This window comes from Microcebus murinus, chromosome 9 (assembly GCF_040939455.1).
Source record: "Microcebus murinus isolate Inina chromosome 9, M.murinus_Inina_mat1.0, whole genome shotgun sequence".
NCBI classification, from domain to species: Eukaryota; Metazoa; Chordata; class Mammalia; order Primates; family Cheirogaleidae; genus Microcebus; species Microcebus murinus.
In genome coordinates, this window is record NC_134112.1 from 95242426 (window position 1) to 95262118 (window position 19693).

General features: G+C 34.1%; 1 protein-coding gene across 1 annotated transcript in view; it reads left to right on the forward strand.

Moving 5' to 3' along the window:
• CNTNAP2 (contactin associated protein 2) overlaps positions 1–19693 on the forward strand; it is a 1865599-nt gene that overhangs the window by 614508 nt on the left and 1231398 nt on the right. Inside the window, exon 3 of the mRNA XM_012768220.3 lies at positions 5336–5529. Within this exon, the coding sequence (XP_012623674.2) occupies positions 5336–5529 (194 nt within the window). The remainder of the gene's footprint in view (positions 1–5335; positions 5530–19693) is intronic.

Genomic DNA, 19693 nt, shown 5'->3' on the forward strand with positions numbered 1-19693 from the left:
CTAATTGATTATTAGTGAGCAGATTACCAGCAAGTAGTCCCAAGGAGGGTATTGCAGGCTGGATTCTCCAGGATACAAATTCTGAGATGGAGAATAGCATGTGGGAAGTTAATTAGGGAGTGCTTTGGGGATGAAAACCTTTGGAAGGCAAAGGAACACAGCAGAAAACAGTTGGAGGGAGAAGTATAGGTATGATACAGTCTCAAAGAAGTCTTTAATCAATCCTTCAGGGAGCTCTGAGACTTTAGAGATTCCACAATTTGGGGCAGGGTGCTGGCCTGCAAAGACCCAGGCTGACCAGTCATTGCATTGGTACAACTCCATAAAGGGGCATAATCTTGGGTAAAGTGTCTCTTTTTAATCCAGAAAATTCCTGAAGAAAAACACAGTTAATTACTGTATGCTTGTAGCACTCTAGTTGGCTAAGTGAATGAGTTTTCCTGTCATAAAGGAAGATCTGAATGGTACATCACAGCATCCACTGCAGGAGGTGGTATTTGAAGTGTACATACTGATACATGAGCAAGAATTTACCAGACCAAGTTGAGAGAGGATGTATGAGTGTGTAGAGGTTGTATTTAAGATATGTCTTTTTGTGTGGAGGTGTGAGGGGCTTATTTCTGGAAGCAATGAGGATCAATTGAAAGATATTGCACAGGAATTAAATATAACAAAATTTGCATTTTAGAAAGATTACTCTTATAAAAGTGTGTACTGAAGACATGATACTAGAGACTAAGTAGTTATGTAGTTCACACACATTCTATAGATAACACATATGTAGCATATATATGCAATATGTTTATATCTTTTCTAAATGTTTTTGAGACATAATTTAGATATAGTGTAATGAACAGAACTTAAATTAGTAGGTCTATTTTTAGTTCTTTTAGGAATCTCCATACTGTTTTTCGTAGAGGTTGTATCAGTTTGCAGTCCCACCAACACTGTATAAGTATTCCTTTCTCTATGCATCCACACCAACATCTGTTTGGGGACTTTTTGATAAAAGCCATTCTCACTGGGTTAAGGCGATACCTCATTGTGGTTTTGATTTGTATTTCCCTGATGATTAGTGATGTTGAGCACTTTTTCTTATGCTTATGGGTCATTATTCTATCTTCTTTTGAAAATCTTCTGTTCATGTCATTTGCTCACTTTTTAATGGGGTTTGATTTTTTTTCTTGCTGATTTGCTTGGGTTCTTCATAGATTCTGGTTATCAATTCTTATTGGATGTATAGCATGTGATTATTTTCTCCCATTTTATCTGTTGTTTATTTACTCTTTTGATTGTTTCCTTGGCTGTGGAGAAACTTTTTAATTTAATTAATTCCCATTTATTTATTTTTATTGCTGCTGTGATTGTCATTGGGGCCTTCTTCATAAATTGTTTTCCTAAGTTGATATCTAGAAGAGTTTTTCAGACATTTTCTTCTAGAATTCTTATGGTTTCATTTTTCAGGTTTAAGTCAGTTACTCTTCTTGAATTAATGTTAGTGAGCAGTGAGAGAGATAGATTCTCCCTATTTCAATCTACTACATGTGGCTATCCAGTTTTCCCAGCACCATTTATTCAATAGAGATTCTTTTCCCGAGGGTACAGTGTGTCTGTTTTGTCAAAGATCAGATGGCAATATGGGAATGATTTTAAATCTGGGATCTCTGTTCTATTCCATTGCTCTATGTCTGTATTTTGTGCCAATCCCATGCTGTTTTGTTTACTATAGCCTTGCAGTATAGCTTAAAGTCTGGTAACATGATGCCTCTAGATTTGTTCCTTTTGCTAAAGGTTGCTTTAGTTACTCAGGCTCTTTTGAGGTTCCAAAGGAAGCATAGAATTATGTTTTCTAGATCTGTGAAAGATGACATTGATATTTTACTGGGGATTACATTAAATCAGGGGTCCTCAAACTTTTTAAAGAGGGGGCCAGTTCACTGTCCCTCAGATCATTGGAGGGCCAGACTATAGTTTTAAAAAAAAGCTATGAACAAATTCTTATGCACACTGCACATATCTTATTTTGAAGTAAAAAAACAAACGGATAAAAACACCTGCATGTGGCCTATGCAGGCCATAGTTTGAGGACGTCTGCATTAAATCTGTAAATCACTTTGAGTAGTATAGATATTTTAACAATGTTGATTTTGCCAATCCATGAGCATGATATATTTTTCCATTTGTTTACATCATCTGCAATTTTCTTCCTCAGTGATTCATAGTTCTCTTTATAGAGACCTTTCACCTCCTTGGTAAATGTATTCCTATGTATTTTGTTTTCTTTCTAGCTATTGTGAAAGGTACTGAGTGAATCTTTGATTTGATTTGATTTGATTCTCAGCATGACTGTTTTTGGTGTACAGGAATGCTGCTGATTTGTGTACATTGATTTTGTAACCTGAGACTTTGCTGAATTTATTTATCAATTCTAGGAGTCTCTTGGAAGAATCTTTGGAGCTTTCTAGATATAAGATCATATCATCATCAAAGAGTGATGGGTTGACCTCCTTTATCACCATTTGAATACCCTTAAATTCTTTCGCTTGCCAGACTGCTCTGGCTAGGACCTCCAGCACTATGGTGAATAGAAGTGGTGACAATGGATATCTTTGTCTTGTTAAAGTTCTCAGTGGGAATTATTTCAACTTTTTCACATTCAGTATGATGATGGCTTCAAATGTAGCTTTTTCTGCTCCGATCTCTAACTTTTCTGCTTTTATGACTCTATTTGGATGATTATTAGGGTAACTATTAGTGTCCACAGCTTACTGGAGTACTATTCATTTTTTATGTCTTTTTCTCCTCTCTGAGCTTCAATTTGAATGGTTTGTATGGCACTATATTCTAGTGTACTGAAGTTTTCTTCTGTGCCTAATCTGCTCTTAAATCCATCCTTTTTCATTATTATTTCAGATATAATTTTTAGTTTTAAAATTTCCATTTATTCTCTTTTGTTGTTTCTTTTCTCCATGAAGATTTTGAATTTGTTTATTCAGTATTTATGTTTTCTTTTAAATAATTGAACTAATTTATAATTGCTGTTTTAAACTTCTGGTCTTCATTGTTTCTGTATCTTTGAGTCCTTTTCTATTGATTGATTTTTGTATCTGGTTGTGAGTCATATTTTCTTCTCCAAATGTTTAGTATATGTTTTTAAACATTTTATACTGGAGTTTATGTATGCACTCTTCAGTTTCTATACTTCTATGGCCTTTCCTAATGGAGTGTTGGGTTTGGTTTTATTCAAGAAAGGAGTTAATTTATTTGTGGACCAGATTGATCTTTTTTGGTAATCTTTGTTCAGATGTGTCCAGAGTTGCCCCTTTTTAGGACTAAACTGTCCATACTTCTAATGCATGACCTTTCTTGGGATGTCCACTGAATGCCTGAGTTGTTCAACAAGATATCTCAATCTTGTCTAGTCTGAAATCAAATTTCTCTGAGCACTGTGCAATCTCTAGTTGTTGTTTATTTCAGAACTCTCTTTACCTGGTGTTGTGGAGTCTTGATCTGCAAATAAACAGCATAGTGTTGGTACAGAGTCTAGACTCCAGAGGCTCACTGGTAAACCCCATATGAATTTCCAGAGTTCTTTCTCTACACCACTACCCTCTCTCTGGGACTCTTTCCTACAAATCCAGTTTCCTCAGTAGCTTTAAATTCTGATCTGTCTTCACCCCAATGATTATGCTATACTGTTTGGCATCCTCTTCCATGTGGCATGATCCAGAAAGTGAAATAGGCAGAGAGCCAGGAAGTTGGCATGGCTCAACTTATTTATCTTTTCTTGTAGATCAGGGTCCTGCACTGCCTATAGTCCAGTCCCTAGAAACAGTTATTTTATATATTTTGTCAGTTTTGAACTTGGTGCTCAAAGGGTTATGGTGTTCACCAGGGATTCAGGGGTTAGGGGGTAGTCCCACATCTGAGGGATGTGGAGAGCCTTGTGGAGGGGAAGACCATACCTCTAAAACTTGCTAGGGAGAGGCAAAGATATAAAATGTAACCAAAATGTTAAGAAAAAAAGAAAAACAAACATTTGTCGAGTGTGGGGCAGGTGGGAGGGGGAAGGAGGGGATGGGTATATACATACATATTGAGTGTGATGCACACTGTCTGGGGGATGGGAGGGGAAGCTCTGACTCAAGGGGGAAGGGGAGACAAGGGCAATATATGCAACCTTAACATTTGTATCCCCATGATATGCTGAAATGAAAAAGAAGAAAAAAAAAAGAAAAAAAGAAATTGTTTAGAGATCTATTCCATCATACCTTTAAGCAGAAATAAGCCATGCCAACATTGTTAAATGAAGGATATATCTGTGATAATTAAGAAATGATTTTTATTCTGAGAGTCTTCATAGAATAAATTATTTTGTCAGTCTTTATATTCCATATTTAAAAGTGGTGCATATATTTTAATATACTGTACATTAGATAACTTATTGGATACTTTTCTATCATTCACTACCTTTAGTAGCTGAATTCACCCAAAAATATTATAGTGCCTCTTACCACTAAGCATTATGCCATATTTTCTGTAACTTATTTTGTGTGCAACTGGAGTTATTCTAAGTATTACTGTAAATTGAGAGTTTTTCTTATCGGTGCCTTTTTTCTAACAAAGGTTTGTACATTTTTACTATTATAATATAGTAAATTGTTATATTAATTATTATATTACCATTTTACCAAAAGGAGTTTAACTTTATTAACTCAAATTATTTTCCTAGAAATACATTTACTAAGAGACATTGTATATCTACTGATAATAAGCATATTGCCTAATTTCCTATATATCTTAGTTATCATGAGTATAGGGGATTAATGTATGAATAGGCCTCATCTTAAGAAGTAATAAGATTCTTGAAATTATGAACTCCTGAAGGCAAAATATATTTTGGAGTTACATATAATTGTTTTTTGTTTTGTTTATGATTTACTAAAAGGTAAAACCTTACATGAAGAGAAAGAAATCAGATAGTTACATATTTTTTTTTCTCATGATTTTAGCTGAAGAGTTCATGGTAAATTGATCAACCCTCAGCCAATTAGACCTTGACATGTACTAATAAGATCTAATTGAGAAATTATGAAGACATTTGCTTGGAAGAAAATGAGCACATAATTACACCATAAAGAGGTTAAAGAATCAATGTTACCCAGCTGGAAGAATATTACTTGAAGTCCCAGTGGCATCCATAAAGGGCATTTTATAATATATCTGTGAAATATAGCACTGCCAATGCCAATTAAGATATGTGGAATAAGCCACTGTCAATTGTACAAGTTCAAATTTAAATTTTCATTTATCCCTCTTGTCTCACCCTCTTCAGGTGCTGGGGGATGGTCTCCATCAGACAGTGACCATTATCAATGGCTTCAGGTTGACTTTGGCAACCGGAAGCAGATTAGTGCCATTGCGACTCAAGGAAGATACAGCAGCTCTGATTGGGTGACCCAGTACCGGATGCTCTACAGTGACACAGGGAGAAATTGGAAACCCTATCATCAAGATGGAAATATCTGGGTAAGTCATTGTCAGAAATGCAAAGACACAGAATTGGATTGCAAACATTTGACAATGGTAAAGGAGTCACTGAGCTGTATGCAGTTGTCCATATTTATCTATTAAAAACCACTGGGAAACTATACATCCTTGATGTTTGAGGTAAGTTTCCTCAGACTGTAACCTCTATCCAATGGTTAGGGCAATGATTTTCCTATCCAAGTGACCCAACCATGCTTAAGTTCTGAGATCCAGGCGCCTTCAGGGTGGTAAGGCCATAGATAGGCCATGGTTCTCAATCTGGGCTTTAACATCTCAGGAACTTTTAAAGTATATGAATGCAAGGCACACTCAGATCAATAACATCAGAATTATGTAATAGAAATTACGATTAATGATACTGATAACTTTTATGGAGACAGAGAACTTCAATCAGAGTAAAATATTGAAACTAGGAGGAAAACAATCTAGAGAAGTAGTAGAAGTGATACACAGTCAGAAAAGAAATTGCCCATATTATAATAGTGGTTTAAACCCTTATTACAGATCTATATTCACTTTATTCTTTCATTATGAGAGAAGAACATAAAGTTTAACCCATTTACTCTTAAAGTGTTACAATTAAATTGGAAAATGTATGTATTCAATCAAATATTCACTACATAATAAATTGAATAAATGATTTAACACTAAAATGTAAGGGTCTTATTTTAGTTTAATCATTTTAAAAAGCAGCCATAACCAAAGTTATCAGTATTAAGAAGAATAAGAGGAAAGAGAAGAGAAGGAGGAAGCAGAGAAGGATGAGAACAGAGGGGCTGGGGGAGACGGGTGAAGAATAGGAAATAACTCACGTTTTAAATTGTGTCCTTAACATTATTAGGCAGAATGCTGGGGGTTTTCAACCTGATCAGAGATCACTCTTGGAGGATTTTTATTTTAAAAGTCCCCAAGTAATTTTTGTAAGTAGACAGTTTAAAATTCCTAGCTAGAGTGGGTATTCATCTCCACAGCAGTATCTAATGATATCCTGTGAAATAAGGATATAATATTCTGAGAGTAAAACATGTGTCTGCTAGAGTAGTTATCTAGAAACAATTTCTTTCAAGTCATAATTGTATGGCAAGAATGTTTGTATACTAGGATGTATAATGTTTGTATATAGTGGAAAATGCCTCTTTATGGAAAGTCTTCATCTCACAATTAAGATAAATCAAAGGCTCAGGTGTAAGAAAAGTGATTCTGAAGCCTGGATACACACTGAAAATCACCTAAAGAGCTTTAAAACATATAGAAGCCTATGCCCGAACCCCAGAGATTTGAATTGTACAGACAACGATGAGAACCATATTTTAGACTGGTTTTCAGTGTGCAGATGGGGGAGGAGTGGAGGAGGTTTATTGAGAAAAACAGGAGTAAAATAGAAAATTATAAAGAGCCTTCCTTAAAATTTATCAGAGAAGAGAGAGAGGAGACCAAGTGACCAGCCAACTAACTAAGATTAAATAATTAAGGCTTAAATTACAAACTCTTCTAACATGGCACTCTTTATTTTCTAACTCTCTGTGGTTTCGAACCTAAGATCAAATTAGTATGTTGATAAAATTATTTGAGAGACTACAAGTCAGACTACAAACTATTGTTCACATTTCTGTTTTTGTGAATTGCCATGTCAAAATTAAGAGCGTTGTTCAAATGCTCTCCTATGGTAATGTACTAAGATAGCAATAAAGATGGCTGCTAAAATGCTTGAACTATATTTATTAGATGCTTAACAGCATCACTAAATGCAGAGACATAGCTTTAAAAGAGCTAAAGAGGATAAAATTGTTTAGGGTGGCTTGGACTCTTGGTGTTACATAACATACCAATGGTTCAGTCAGGGAGACAAGGTTGTCTGTGGTAAAAATACGACAAATTGTGCAGGTAAGCCAGGTCTTCATACAGGGCTCTCAATCTTTTCTTATGGTGATAAAAGGGTGAATTTCCATTGTCTTCTACCTTGTGTTCATTTTGTGCACTCCTTTCAAATCACATGCTTCTCATTAAAAATCAGTATGCTGTGTGATGACTGATGAGTGATTATTTCTGGAAGACACTGTAGTGAGCCAATTATAAAATTTCAAAAATCAAAACAAGTTTGAGAGACAATCTAAATATTGCAAAATATATGTAAGTGCCTGTAAAATAATGATTAAATTATTTTAATAATCTGTGACAGAAATGTTTTAATCCTTACTTAATGCAAAAAATAGTCCTTTGCTTTGATGTATTCTAAAAGAGAGAAAGTTCATTGACTTCTAAAAATTCTTGAGTACTTTAGAGCTTATGTCTTAACATGCATTAAGTGATTAAAATTTAGCATTTGAATCAACAGAAAGTACTTTTGGGGCTTAAGTTTGTTAAAAATGGTGATTAAATATTAGATTTTTAATCTACTTATTATGTATATTGGACTTAAAAGAGAACTCTGATATAGATAAGATTGGATGGCTTTTAGACGGAGAACATCTTATAAGATGTAAAGTTTGACATAGTTTTGATATTGTTTTTCCTATCCATTTCTATAATGATCAATAACTTGACAAGTAAGGATGATAATGTACATTCAATCACATGAACATAATTTTTAACAAATGTCAATGGTTATTTTTTTCTATAATTATTGGGAAAATAGACAACGATCAATTACATTATAATATTCTTACTAAGTGTATGTCTGTATATTTTGAGTTACTTTATCACCGTTGGATAATATATTAAAATAAACACAGAACAAGTCATTAGATGCGAATTATGACAGCTTCACAATATTTTAAAGCCATGAATTTTAATTATAGAATAAAAATGGTTCTTGAAAAGATTTCTAAAGAATTAATTTTCTGAATATTTAATATTCAAAGATGTGAGTTGCTAAATGTGCTTAACTAGTCAATGTAATATAATCCTTTATACTTTATCCACAATGCCATTTCCTTCTATTTTGAAATTCTTTTCCAATGTCAAAGGAAAATATGTGCATATTGGTAAAATTGCCCAAAAAAACCCCATCACATTTACATATTTTACAAATTCTAATTTGCATACTTCTCTTGAGCTGTTTTCAGGTCCTAAGTATAATCTACTGGAGAGAGAGAAAATAGTATAAGTGTTTCTTATCAAAAGTCTAAGTATTACATTAAAAATGAATTCCAGCAGATTTTTGCTAAGAGGTTGCATTCAGTTTTGCTTGGGTAATTCAATTACTGTATTTTGAATGCAGATATTCAGAGCCAAAATAGGAAATTGGAGTATTAATAGTGAGTTCCTTCTTTATGCATCATTATTATTTTGTAGGATAGTACAAATACTACATATTAATATGACATAGTTTTATACTACTATGAATATACTACAAATTTATCAGTAATGTGAACATAGTTTTTCCTTTAAAAAATTTTTAATGAAGAAAAATGCTCATATATTTCCAATTACTTTTTAAAACAATTTTGATCCATTTAGTTAATGATAAGCGGGTATCATACTAAAATTGGTTACCACTGCATCTATTAGATGGAGAATTCTAAAGAACAGAAATGTTTTAACAGGTTTAAATTACATGGTTAAATACTTATCAGGAATATAGGGTTACCTAAGTTCATATTCTCTAACTAATAACAAATAGAATGTTTATTTGCAAGAACTGTTAAAAACACGGATCTCTTCGTTGCTTAAATGCTTTTCCCACATATATGATACTGTTTTAACAAATTTAAAACATTTCAAAAATCTAGAAACTATAGTAGTTAGCAGATTCATTTGTTAATTTGTGTTTTATTTCAAAGTATTATGGGGGTACAGATTTTTTTTTTTTTGGTCACAAGGATTTGCTTTTGTAATGCCTGAGTCATGGTTACAAATATGTCCATCATCCAGAAAGCATTCATTATACTTTTCAAAAGAAGATAGACAAATGGCCAATAAACATAGAAATGGTCCAATTTTCTGAATATCAAGTCAACAGCTTGAACATGTGTTCTCTACATTTTTTAACCAAATATCCCATCAACTAATATTTATAAAATAAAAATTATCAAAACATTCCTTTAGATTAGACTATACTTAGCTCTCTGGCATGTGAAAGGCAAGAAATTAAGTGAAAAGGTCTGAACTCAAGTATCTCAGTTCATTTATTTTATTTTTTAAAATAAACTTGGAGATGTGACTTTATTTCTCTGTGCCTTAAATTACTATTCTGAGAAATAGACATAGTATGTATTGGGAGATTTAAGTAAGATTATGTAAGTAAAGCAATTTTGCAAGCTATAAAGATTTAGAAACGTGTTTTTGCCAATCTTAGAAGCATTCTGAGAATCTAGTGTAGTATGTCTTTTCAGTGAAAATAGTGTGTAAAATATAATTATCAGATTTTTTTTATTCTCCCTCTATCCTTTGCAGATCCAATTTACCTCTTTTTACTCTTATTCATGGTTGAAATATCTGATAATATTCTAGGTGAAGGAAATGAGACTTAAAGTAGGAGGTAGAATATGGGCAAATCTCTGTCATGCTTTGCAATTAACAAGTGGAAAAGCATTTATAAATACATTGGTGGATAGTGCAGTGCAGGCTGAGCCAGTGAGGCATGGCTGGTAGGCCTAGCTCGGTGCCAACTGCCATCATGGTGCTTGTAACAAATTATTTGTTGTCATATTGATGGCCTTGTGTCCAATGAGCCATTTAAGAGGACACTGTTTAAAAACAATGAATTATTCTGTCCTATCTTTTCAACCATTTGTTATAGTGGTTGCACTAATTTTCCAAATCACTTAAAAATATGTTCCCATTATAAATGTAAAACATAAATGCCTCCGTTGTACTTAGATTGCATCAAAAAATCTAGATATTTTTTTTCTGCGTATGAAATTAAGGAAGACAATTATCCCTGTCACTTGCTCCTGTATCTTCAAACAGATAATAACTTCTTTTTCACTTAGGATACTAATAAAATTCTTTTCACCAATAGTTGAGAATTTCCTTTGCTTATTTATGTCTGCATGTGCATTGTTGCTGCAATCAGTTATTTGGGTAAAGGCTCAGGCAGGCCTCTTTGGAATAATTTTAGAGATTATTGAGAAATAAAACATATCAGAATAATCTGTATCAAACACTTTCTAAAATGATCTTTGATCAAATTGTTGTTCTACTTGTAGCTCTTTGAGGTGTCTAAAAAAAGTGTAAAAAAATAAAATGATCTTTGATATAAATGGGGTAAAAATCTTCAAGACTTGCATAGAAGAAAACAATTTCCAGGGTGATTTTAGAATAAGCTTCTTATTTCTGTGGAATAGATTCTTCTGTTTACACCCGTCTTAGGCTGGATGATATTTTTAAAGTCTCATGAATTTTAATAAGTTGAGTGGATATTCCAGATCCTTTTGCATATACTCTAATGCTTTTTACTAGAGAATTTTGATCACCTTTCTAAATACACATTTGTATAGCGAGATTCTCATTTTAAGGGGTCATGAGGCAGCTTCTTGTGTCAATTTATGAGTTACTAAATATTCTACATACATAGAATCATTTCAACAAAAATGGTTATGTGTATATTTTTTCTAAAAATTTGTAAGATAAAAATAAGATCCTATTAAAGACATTGAATATATTATTGGCATATACTGTTAGAGGAAAACATCATAATCTTACAAGATTTCTTACAGGCAGTAAAATAACAGGATATAATTCTTCACAGTCTAGTGTATTTTTGATCTATGATCTATATCTATATAGTATATATGTAATTCTTCTTCTGATTAGAAAAGTATCTCTAAATGAAGATTGTCATTATTTATAGTAATAGTCTCAGGTGTTTTCTTTTACATTGGTCTCAAAGGAGATGCTTGCATTTTTTTCTTACCAGGTCAAGGTTGGATTTAGGTTAAGGAGGCTGAATGCCTCAAAGTAAATGCAAATTTATATAACGTGTTGATAGATGGATACCTACAAATAATTTGAGTAAGACATCAACTCCCTCATTGAAGACGTGTGTTTCCCCTCTGCTCAAGTGGTAACTTAGGAGAGTGCTAGCATGCCTTCCTGGGGGAATTTAGAGCACACTAAGTCATGCCTCTCATGGGGGGTTCCTGAGAGGCAGTGAAATGAGTGGCTCAGTGTAACACTCTGGAATCAGACCACCTAGGCCACCCACCACAATTTTAATCACATACACCTGTGTAACTTCTAGCAGAAGCTTTAATCTTTCTATACCTAAATTTCCTTATCTGTAAAATGAGTCTAATAACAGTACCTATCTCATTTGCTTCAATAGTCCTTACCTTAATGGAGGTTGTAGGTATTAAATTAATAATCCACGTGAAGATCTTGGAACAAGGTCTGGAGCATATTAATCACTCAGTTGTTTTATACATTTGTGATTTCTGGATGCAGTGACATAGTATATTATATTGGATCTGTTCTCGAAAATTCAAAATAGTCTGTTACTTTATAATAACCTTTTTATATTTGTCAACTGGCGTGTACATTGCATTACATCTCTGCTTCTCAGCCTAAAGTGACAAATAATTCATTTTTAAGTATAATTGAGAACCACAAATTTAATTTATGTCATTCGAATCATGGTCCTACTAATTGTCGCACAAAATCATATGCATTACTATACAAATTGTGCCTGGACAATTTTTTCAGATATACTTTTTTGATGAAACATCTGTGAAAATATGACTGTGATGTTTTCATTAGATTTAGTTTACTGTCTTTTATCAACTTTGGAAATCAAGGAAAATAAATAACCCATTTTTGTCTACACTATTACTCCATGTCTTGCTAGGCTAATCAAAAAGGTCAAAATAAGCACACTTTATAAATAGCCTTATAAGTATTAGTTAAAACAAATTAGTTTGGTTAGCCATGGAAAAAGTAGAGACCTTTAGGATGGAGTGTGAGGCCACTCTGAATGCCTCCTGCTCAAAGTGTATGGTCTGTGCACTTGGCCAGCAGCAGTTGAGAGCTTATCAGATACGCAGAATTTAAGAGGCCAGCACAGAACTAGTGAATCAGAATCTATAATTTAACAATATTCACGGGTGATTCTTACATACCTTAAAAATAGTGTGTTCCTTTTGATATTTGAAGCACTCTCATGAGAAAGAGGAATTAGCATCAGTACTTATATCTCCAAACCAGAAGGTAGGATTGGAAGAGCTAGAATTTACAGTGCAAGTTACAAAAAGATTTATCAGGAAAAGTGAGTGAGCTCTGATAAATAGGCACTCAGTGAGCACCTACTGTTTCCTGAGAACTGGAGATAAACAAACACAAGTGCTGTTTTCCAGAGGTGAAAACAATTAGTGGTGATGCTAAACAGGGAAACCTGTAAGCATATTATTTGACTATGTGTCCTAACAGACATCCGCCCATGTCGTTCTGGAAACACAAAGATGCCTCGTTCAGAGTGGTTGAGGGGCATGGAGATCAAAGGCTTCTTGAGAATCTGAGTACTGTTGGCTAAGTAGATAAAGAGTTGCTCACACAGAGAAGAGAGTGGGGTGTCATTTCAAGCAGATGACTCTTCTGCTAGAATAGACAGGAATGGTGGGTGGTGCTCTAAATTACCATGTTGTTTTTTTTCTGACTTTCTCATAAGGAAACACACAAATAAGAAGCAGACCTTTTAAAAAAAAAAATTCTCATTTTCATCTCAATACCACTCATCACACAGAGTTCACTGCCAAGCACGTAATGGATGTTTACACGTTTGCAACTGAAGTATCTCCTTCTAAGGATGAATGAATGAGCTGAGGCTGAGAACCACAGTGTTGCATAAACGTGAACCTCCAATCCAGGTATACTGACCTCACTACTCAATATGGAGCTGAATACCTATGTTGGTTCAGCAAGATGTTCCGTTACTATCATGACCACTTGCTCATTTTGAATAAACAGAAACAATATTAACGTGAACACAATGTTTATACAACAAGATAGCATGGACTCTGGAAACAGGCTTCAAATATCTAAACCTTGCTCTAACACTTAATAATGGTGTGTACATTTTCCATGGTCTTTAGCCACCTTAGCTGTAAAAAGGATGTAATTGTATTTACCTTATGGGGTTTTTATGAAAATTAAATACATTAATCAAAATAAATTGCTTAGAATAATGTCCCATAAGAATTATATCTTCATATATCCCTCTTTTTTTCGCTTCCTCATAATTATTTATTGGTATCATTACTAATATTATTATCAGTACTATAATACTATTGATAATATTAATATTATTGTCAATACTACATTAAAAATGATAAAAGATGAAAGTAAGTGGCAGATAGGTCTAGCCTTGAGAATACTATATTCTAATCATAACGGATGGTAAAAGTCATGACAATAATTTCAAACAAAAGCCCAGGTCATCTGGCACAGCTTTCAGGATGCTAATGCCCCTGGCCACGGTGAAGATACTTGCTCTGTGTGTGTCACCTGTACACACCATGTTGCCAGGTACCTAATTTAGTCAATGTTGACTTTGAGAAAGGAGTAATAGAATGTTAAAAATGTCTTGGCAAATAAATTTGGTTTGCTTAAATTAACTAGCTTAATTGTAGGCTGCAGTGAAATCATCACTCTGGCAAAAAGATGTAGCGTTAATAGGCCGCCTGAATGGTTTGCTCAGTTACCATCATTGCCTTTTCAGGAGCCTAGAGCAGAAGTAAAGCCTAGGCTGCTGCTTTTAGAAAAATGATACAGTGTTTCCAAATGAAACATGAATTTCACTGATATATTTTGCTGAGACAGTGAGTGGTTCCATTTTAATTGCCAGATAAATGCTTTATAATCATGTTAATATGCAGCTTTAGTGATGTCTATGAAAACTCTCCTGTGATCTAGCAGAAAAGTTCAGAAAACTCCAACTGCACCAATTAGAAATTATTACATCCAACCAGCATTTATTGGGGGTTCATTAAGTATCTAATAGGCTTTATCTCATTTAGTTATCAAAAAACTAATATGTAATAATTTAGATTATTATTCTTATTAATAAGGCCTATTTTTTTGTCTGTAGACATTGAACATTAGAAAAGGTACAACTTTCCCTGGAGTGGTTAATTAACAGTAAGACTGGGTGATAAGTGTGTTAACTTACTGTATTATCATATATATTATTAATATATATATACACACTATATATATTATTTAATATACACACATCAAAGCAAAAGAAAATAGTGTAAGGTTAAATAGATATCACATTTTTTATTTAAAAAAATATCCCCCCCCCAAGAAAAACCAACCAACACAAAAACAAAACTAACCAAACAGTGGAGCCGGGATTTGAAACCGGAGCTGTCTAACCCGTGTGTTCTTCACTACTGTGGTCTCCTCAGCGACTCCTTCCATGGGCCACATGGAACTTGGTGACTACCACACTTTAGTTGTAATGTGCTGCACATATATAAGATAATGACTTTAAAAATAAAACCTAATAATTTAAATACAATTGGATATTTCAGTACAGTTGGATATCTAATGTTGTTTAAATACAATTGGATATTTAATGATCACAAAATATCTAAATTTGTTAAGGAAATACATATATGCATGAGATTGCGATATCTAAGATGTGTTCTTTTTTCATCTTGTAATCTGACAATTCATGTTGTCAAAAATATTTAGTGTGAATATCAAAGTTTTAATTATTTGTGTGACATAGGTTTATATAGTAGATGTTTTTACATTTTGGAACCAAAAAAAATTTTGGTAAAAAAAATTCTACAGGATGTTTTATATTGTAAGTAATCAAAAGAAGAAAATGCTATTCTGAGGTGATGATATTCAGACTTCTCCTGGAGAGATATAGAACCCTTCCCTTTGAAACTTTGGGAGTGGAGGACTTTGGGTATTCTCTATATTTATGTTTGATAAATTTCTGGTTACATTCTTGTCTCTGCCTAGATTAGTTTACATATCACAAGCATATCACAGATTTACTTATCGTGTATAAGTAACAGTAAGTGTTACTTATTCACAATCGGATGCCTCACAATTTCTTATTATACATCAAAAGAACCTTTAGGTGAGAAGCAGTGAATAGAATAGTGATTCTCCCTGCCCTTTATATGTATGTATGCATGTGTGTATACACACATTTATATTTTACCTATATATACATTTATATACATCTAAATTCACTTAATCTTCTCAGCGACCTTTGAATGTTGGCATAATATTTTCTAATTTTCAAATATGAAAATTGAGGCTCAGGAACATACCTAAAATCACAGAGCTTACAAGGTAAAAGATCTAGGTCTTTAATCCTATTGTTCATGTTGCTGTTTTCAATTTAAAAAAAAAAAAAAAAAACCTATCGGGGTTGCCATGACAAAGTATCACAAGCTGGGTGGATTAAACAACAGAAATTTATCCTGTCTAAACTTTGGAGCCCAGAAGTCCAAAATCAAGGTATTGGCAGGGATGGTTCTTCTGAGGGCTGTGAGAGAAGAGTCTATCCCAGGCCTCTCTCCTTGGCTTGCAGATACCTGTTTCTCCCTGTGTTGCTTTACATCAGATTTCCTCTATATGTGTGTTTTTCTTGGTATATGCATTCATTTTATAAAAAAAAAATACTGGTTTGGGCCCCACTCTACATCTGTATTAACTTACGTATTTATATGTGCAGTGACGCTATTTCCAAATAAGATTGCATTCTAAGATACTTGGGGTTAGGACATGAACATACGCACTTTGAGGGGACAAATTTAAACACACAACACATAACTATTAGGAAAGCACTTTACTACGTTTTGACATTGAAACATATTTGCTACAACTGGGGTGTTGATAATGTGTATGGTGAGAAAGAAAAAGTCTCAAGAATATAGTCCTACAGGGAAGATAATGCCTTCTAAAAGGAGTTGAGCATCAACCTTCGTTAACTTGAAAAATATGACTGAGTCAAACATGAAAGATTGGTGGAGGACTACTTATAGGAAGCTCCCTGCATTTACTTATTTACATGCAAAACTCAAAAGAAATATTTTCAGAATTATTCTGTCCTAGATGGAAAGTGAACCAAAGACATTGTTAAAAAACCAACCTCCAACTCCATCCCGTGAGAAACGTTTGGCCTTAAAAACAAATGTCCTAGTTTCAATCCTCATGCAGAACTTTATTATGTGCTAAGTACAATTTGACATTATCAACATCATGTAATTCCTTGAGATATATTAATTATTAAAAACTGGCTTCCAGAGAACACGTATTCTCAACGATTGTAGACATGTCTTCTATTAGTGAAGGAGAGTTCTCCCACAGCCAAAACAGCTTTCCCAGTTACATCTTGATGTTGAATTGCTAATTCCATTTGGACTACTAGTGTCTGCTTGAAAATGGCAGGTTTCATTGCTTAGCTCTCAGAGTATTCTTTAGAGAAGGTTACGAAACACAATCCCTGCATTTCAGATATGAAAACAGAGCTGCCCAAGGTGAAGGCATTGTTCATCTTATGTACTTAGCAAGCACAATTGTTCATTCCATACACACAGTGACTGTCTTGTTTGTGTATTTTCCAGCTTTGTCACAGTATACAAATTGGAAAATATAGCTGTGCTATGATAGCCTAGAGCAACAGAAAAGGACTGAATTTATCATAAAGTTATTCAGGCTGTTTACATTCAGCCTGGCACAAGCAAGCATTTGATAACAGAACTGAACAAATCTAAGACAAGCTTCCTCCTCCTTTGAAAAGATTTCGTGATTGTGACATAAGTAATATATACGATGGGATTTTCACACAACATATTAAACAAAAAGGTCAGTGTGTGTTAAATATTTATGACACTTTTATTCTTGGAATATTGATAGATAGGAGTATTGTCCTCCACTGTAAAATAAGCAGTAATAATAATGCCAATGACATTGGTTTTAAATTTTAAAACCAAAGACAAAAAAATCATTATTCAGGTACATTTTGTGTTTGGAGTTGAGGCAATTTATAGTAACATATAACATGCATGCACATACATGCATCCACATACTCAGCTCATACTACAAAATAACTGTTAATCTGCCCCAAATAATAACAAATCTATGGATATTTGATAGAATCAAACCTATTTCTCAGCGATTCCATGGAAGTACAGAGATATTTGGCATTTTTACTAAGATCAATAGTGCTAGTATTATACTAACCAGCCTTAGTTCTTAACCAGTAAGCACGTTCTCTGCCAAATACTGTGACAAGATCCTGAAAGGTTTTGTCCTTGATTTATATGTCCCCATAGTCTTTGCTTTCTCTATTATACCACATTTAAGAAGATACCACTGTACTTGATTATGTATGTGTGTGTGTGAGTGTGTGTGTGTGTATGTGTATATGTATGTATTATATATATATATATATATATATATATATATATATATATATATGTATGTATGTATTTTCTGAGGGGTTCATTTTGCCCTGTGAAATGTTGGGTCTCATCAGCTAGGACAGTGCCTTGAAATTGAATGTGCTTAGTAAATGCTTAACAGATTGAATTATGGAATTTAGCAAACATTTGAATATGCAGTTACAATTAGGTGCACAATTCATAAACAGTGTTTATTTGCTTAATTTGTATTTATTATATAATACTGACAAATGCGGGACTCACCTATGTGCGTTGGAAGGAGAAATCAAGCTGTCAAAAATGGCATGTGTGTGAACACGTGACAAGCTCAGGATTTTCTCAGGAGAGAAAATACAGCAAAGGTGCAGCAGCTGGGCGGGGATGGGGAGGCTGGGAATACTGAGGACAGCCGCAGGGCCTCCTTTCAACCCTGAGGCAGCCTGTAGGGATGCTGAGTGCAGTGGCAAGGGGCCAATGCCAAAGGCAGTGTGTGTGGCCATCTTCAATGTGAGGTGGACCCTGGGTCAGTGCAGATTGTCTGGTTACAGGAGAGAGGTTTTCTGATATCATAAAGGCTGAGTGTCAGGACTGCAGTAAATTTTGCAAAGACAATGCAAAAAAAGAAGATACTTGACCCCAAAGAGTACATGATATACTCTTATGTTTCCATTTGCACAAAATGCAAAAGAAGGCAAACCTAAGCTGTTAGAAATCTGGGTAGTGCTGGATTGTGGCTGGGAGGAGATACAAAGAGAGGCTCTGGGGTGTGGGTAATTGTTTCTTGAGCTAGGTGCTCGTTACAATGATGAAAATTCATCAAGCCGTATATTTAAATGGACCTTTGTTTATGTATATTAGAATTCAGTGACAAGGTGTAAAAAAAAAAGTTAATCAGAGTTAGAATCAAGGTACAGCACTGAGGGAATAGGAATGAAAGAAACTAGAAGCTATTATTGGAATTGCTTTCTAGTACAAAAGATAATTGCAGGAGAAAACCAGTGGGCTAGACGAAAGAGAAACTAGGGAACTTAGCAAATGGCCAAATGACTGTAAGAGCTGACTTGCAACTCATAGGGGAGTTATTCCAGTTTTTATGTAAATTCAGCATTGATGTGAGTACATGGGGCTCTATTCACACTTGACACATGGATACCTGCTATAGCATATTGTATTTCTAACTAATGATGAGGGCATTTCTAAAGAAACATCATGTGTGGCTCTCATTGCCTCTGGTTTGAACAGAAATAAGTGCATGTAAAACAGACATCATTGTGTGCAGCTGGCATGCATAGGGACTGACAGTAACCCAATCTGTGGCCACTCATAGTTGTTTTGTCATTGTTCTAGTTGCAAGATGAATGCCTACACTTATTCTTTGTTTACTATTATACTTCTAATTGCTATCCATGTATGATAGATGTTAGCAGTCACAGAGAAAGTTTCCATGTCTATAATATCTTCTGATTACTACTGAGGAAATATAGAAACATGGGCAAAAACAAAAATACATGAATACAGAACTCACATAAAAGATATAACATTGTCCTAAAATATAGAAAAAATGTAAAAAGAGAAGTGCAAATTGAACCCATATGGAGATAATATTTCTCAACTATCAGGTTGGCAAAAAACCAAAAGTTTGATTATATGCTCTTTTGGCTAGGCTGTGGGGAAATAGCATTCTCATGCACTCCTGGTGAGGATGCCAAGTCGAACAATAGCCATGCAGGGGGCTGGCAGTACCTAATAGGACTGCAAATGCACTTATTATTCTTCCACCCAACTATTTCCATTCT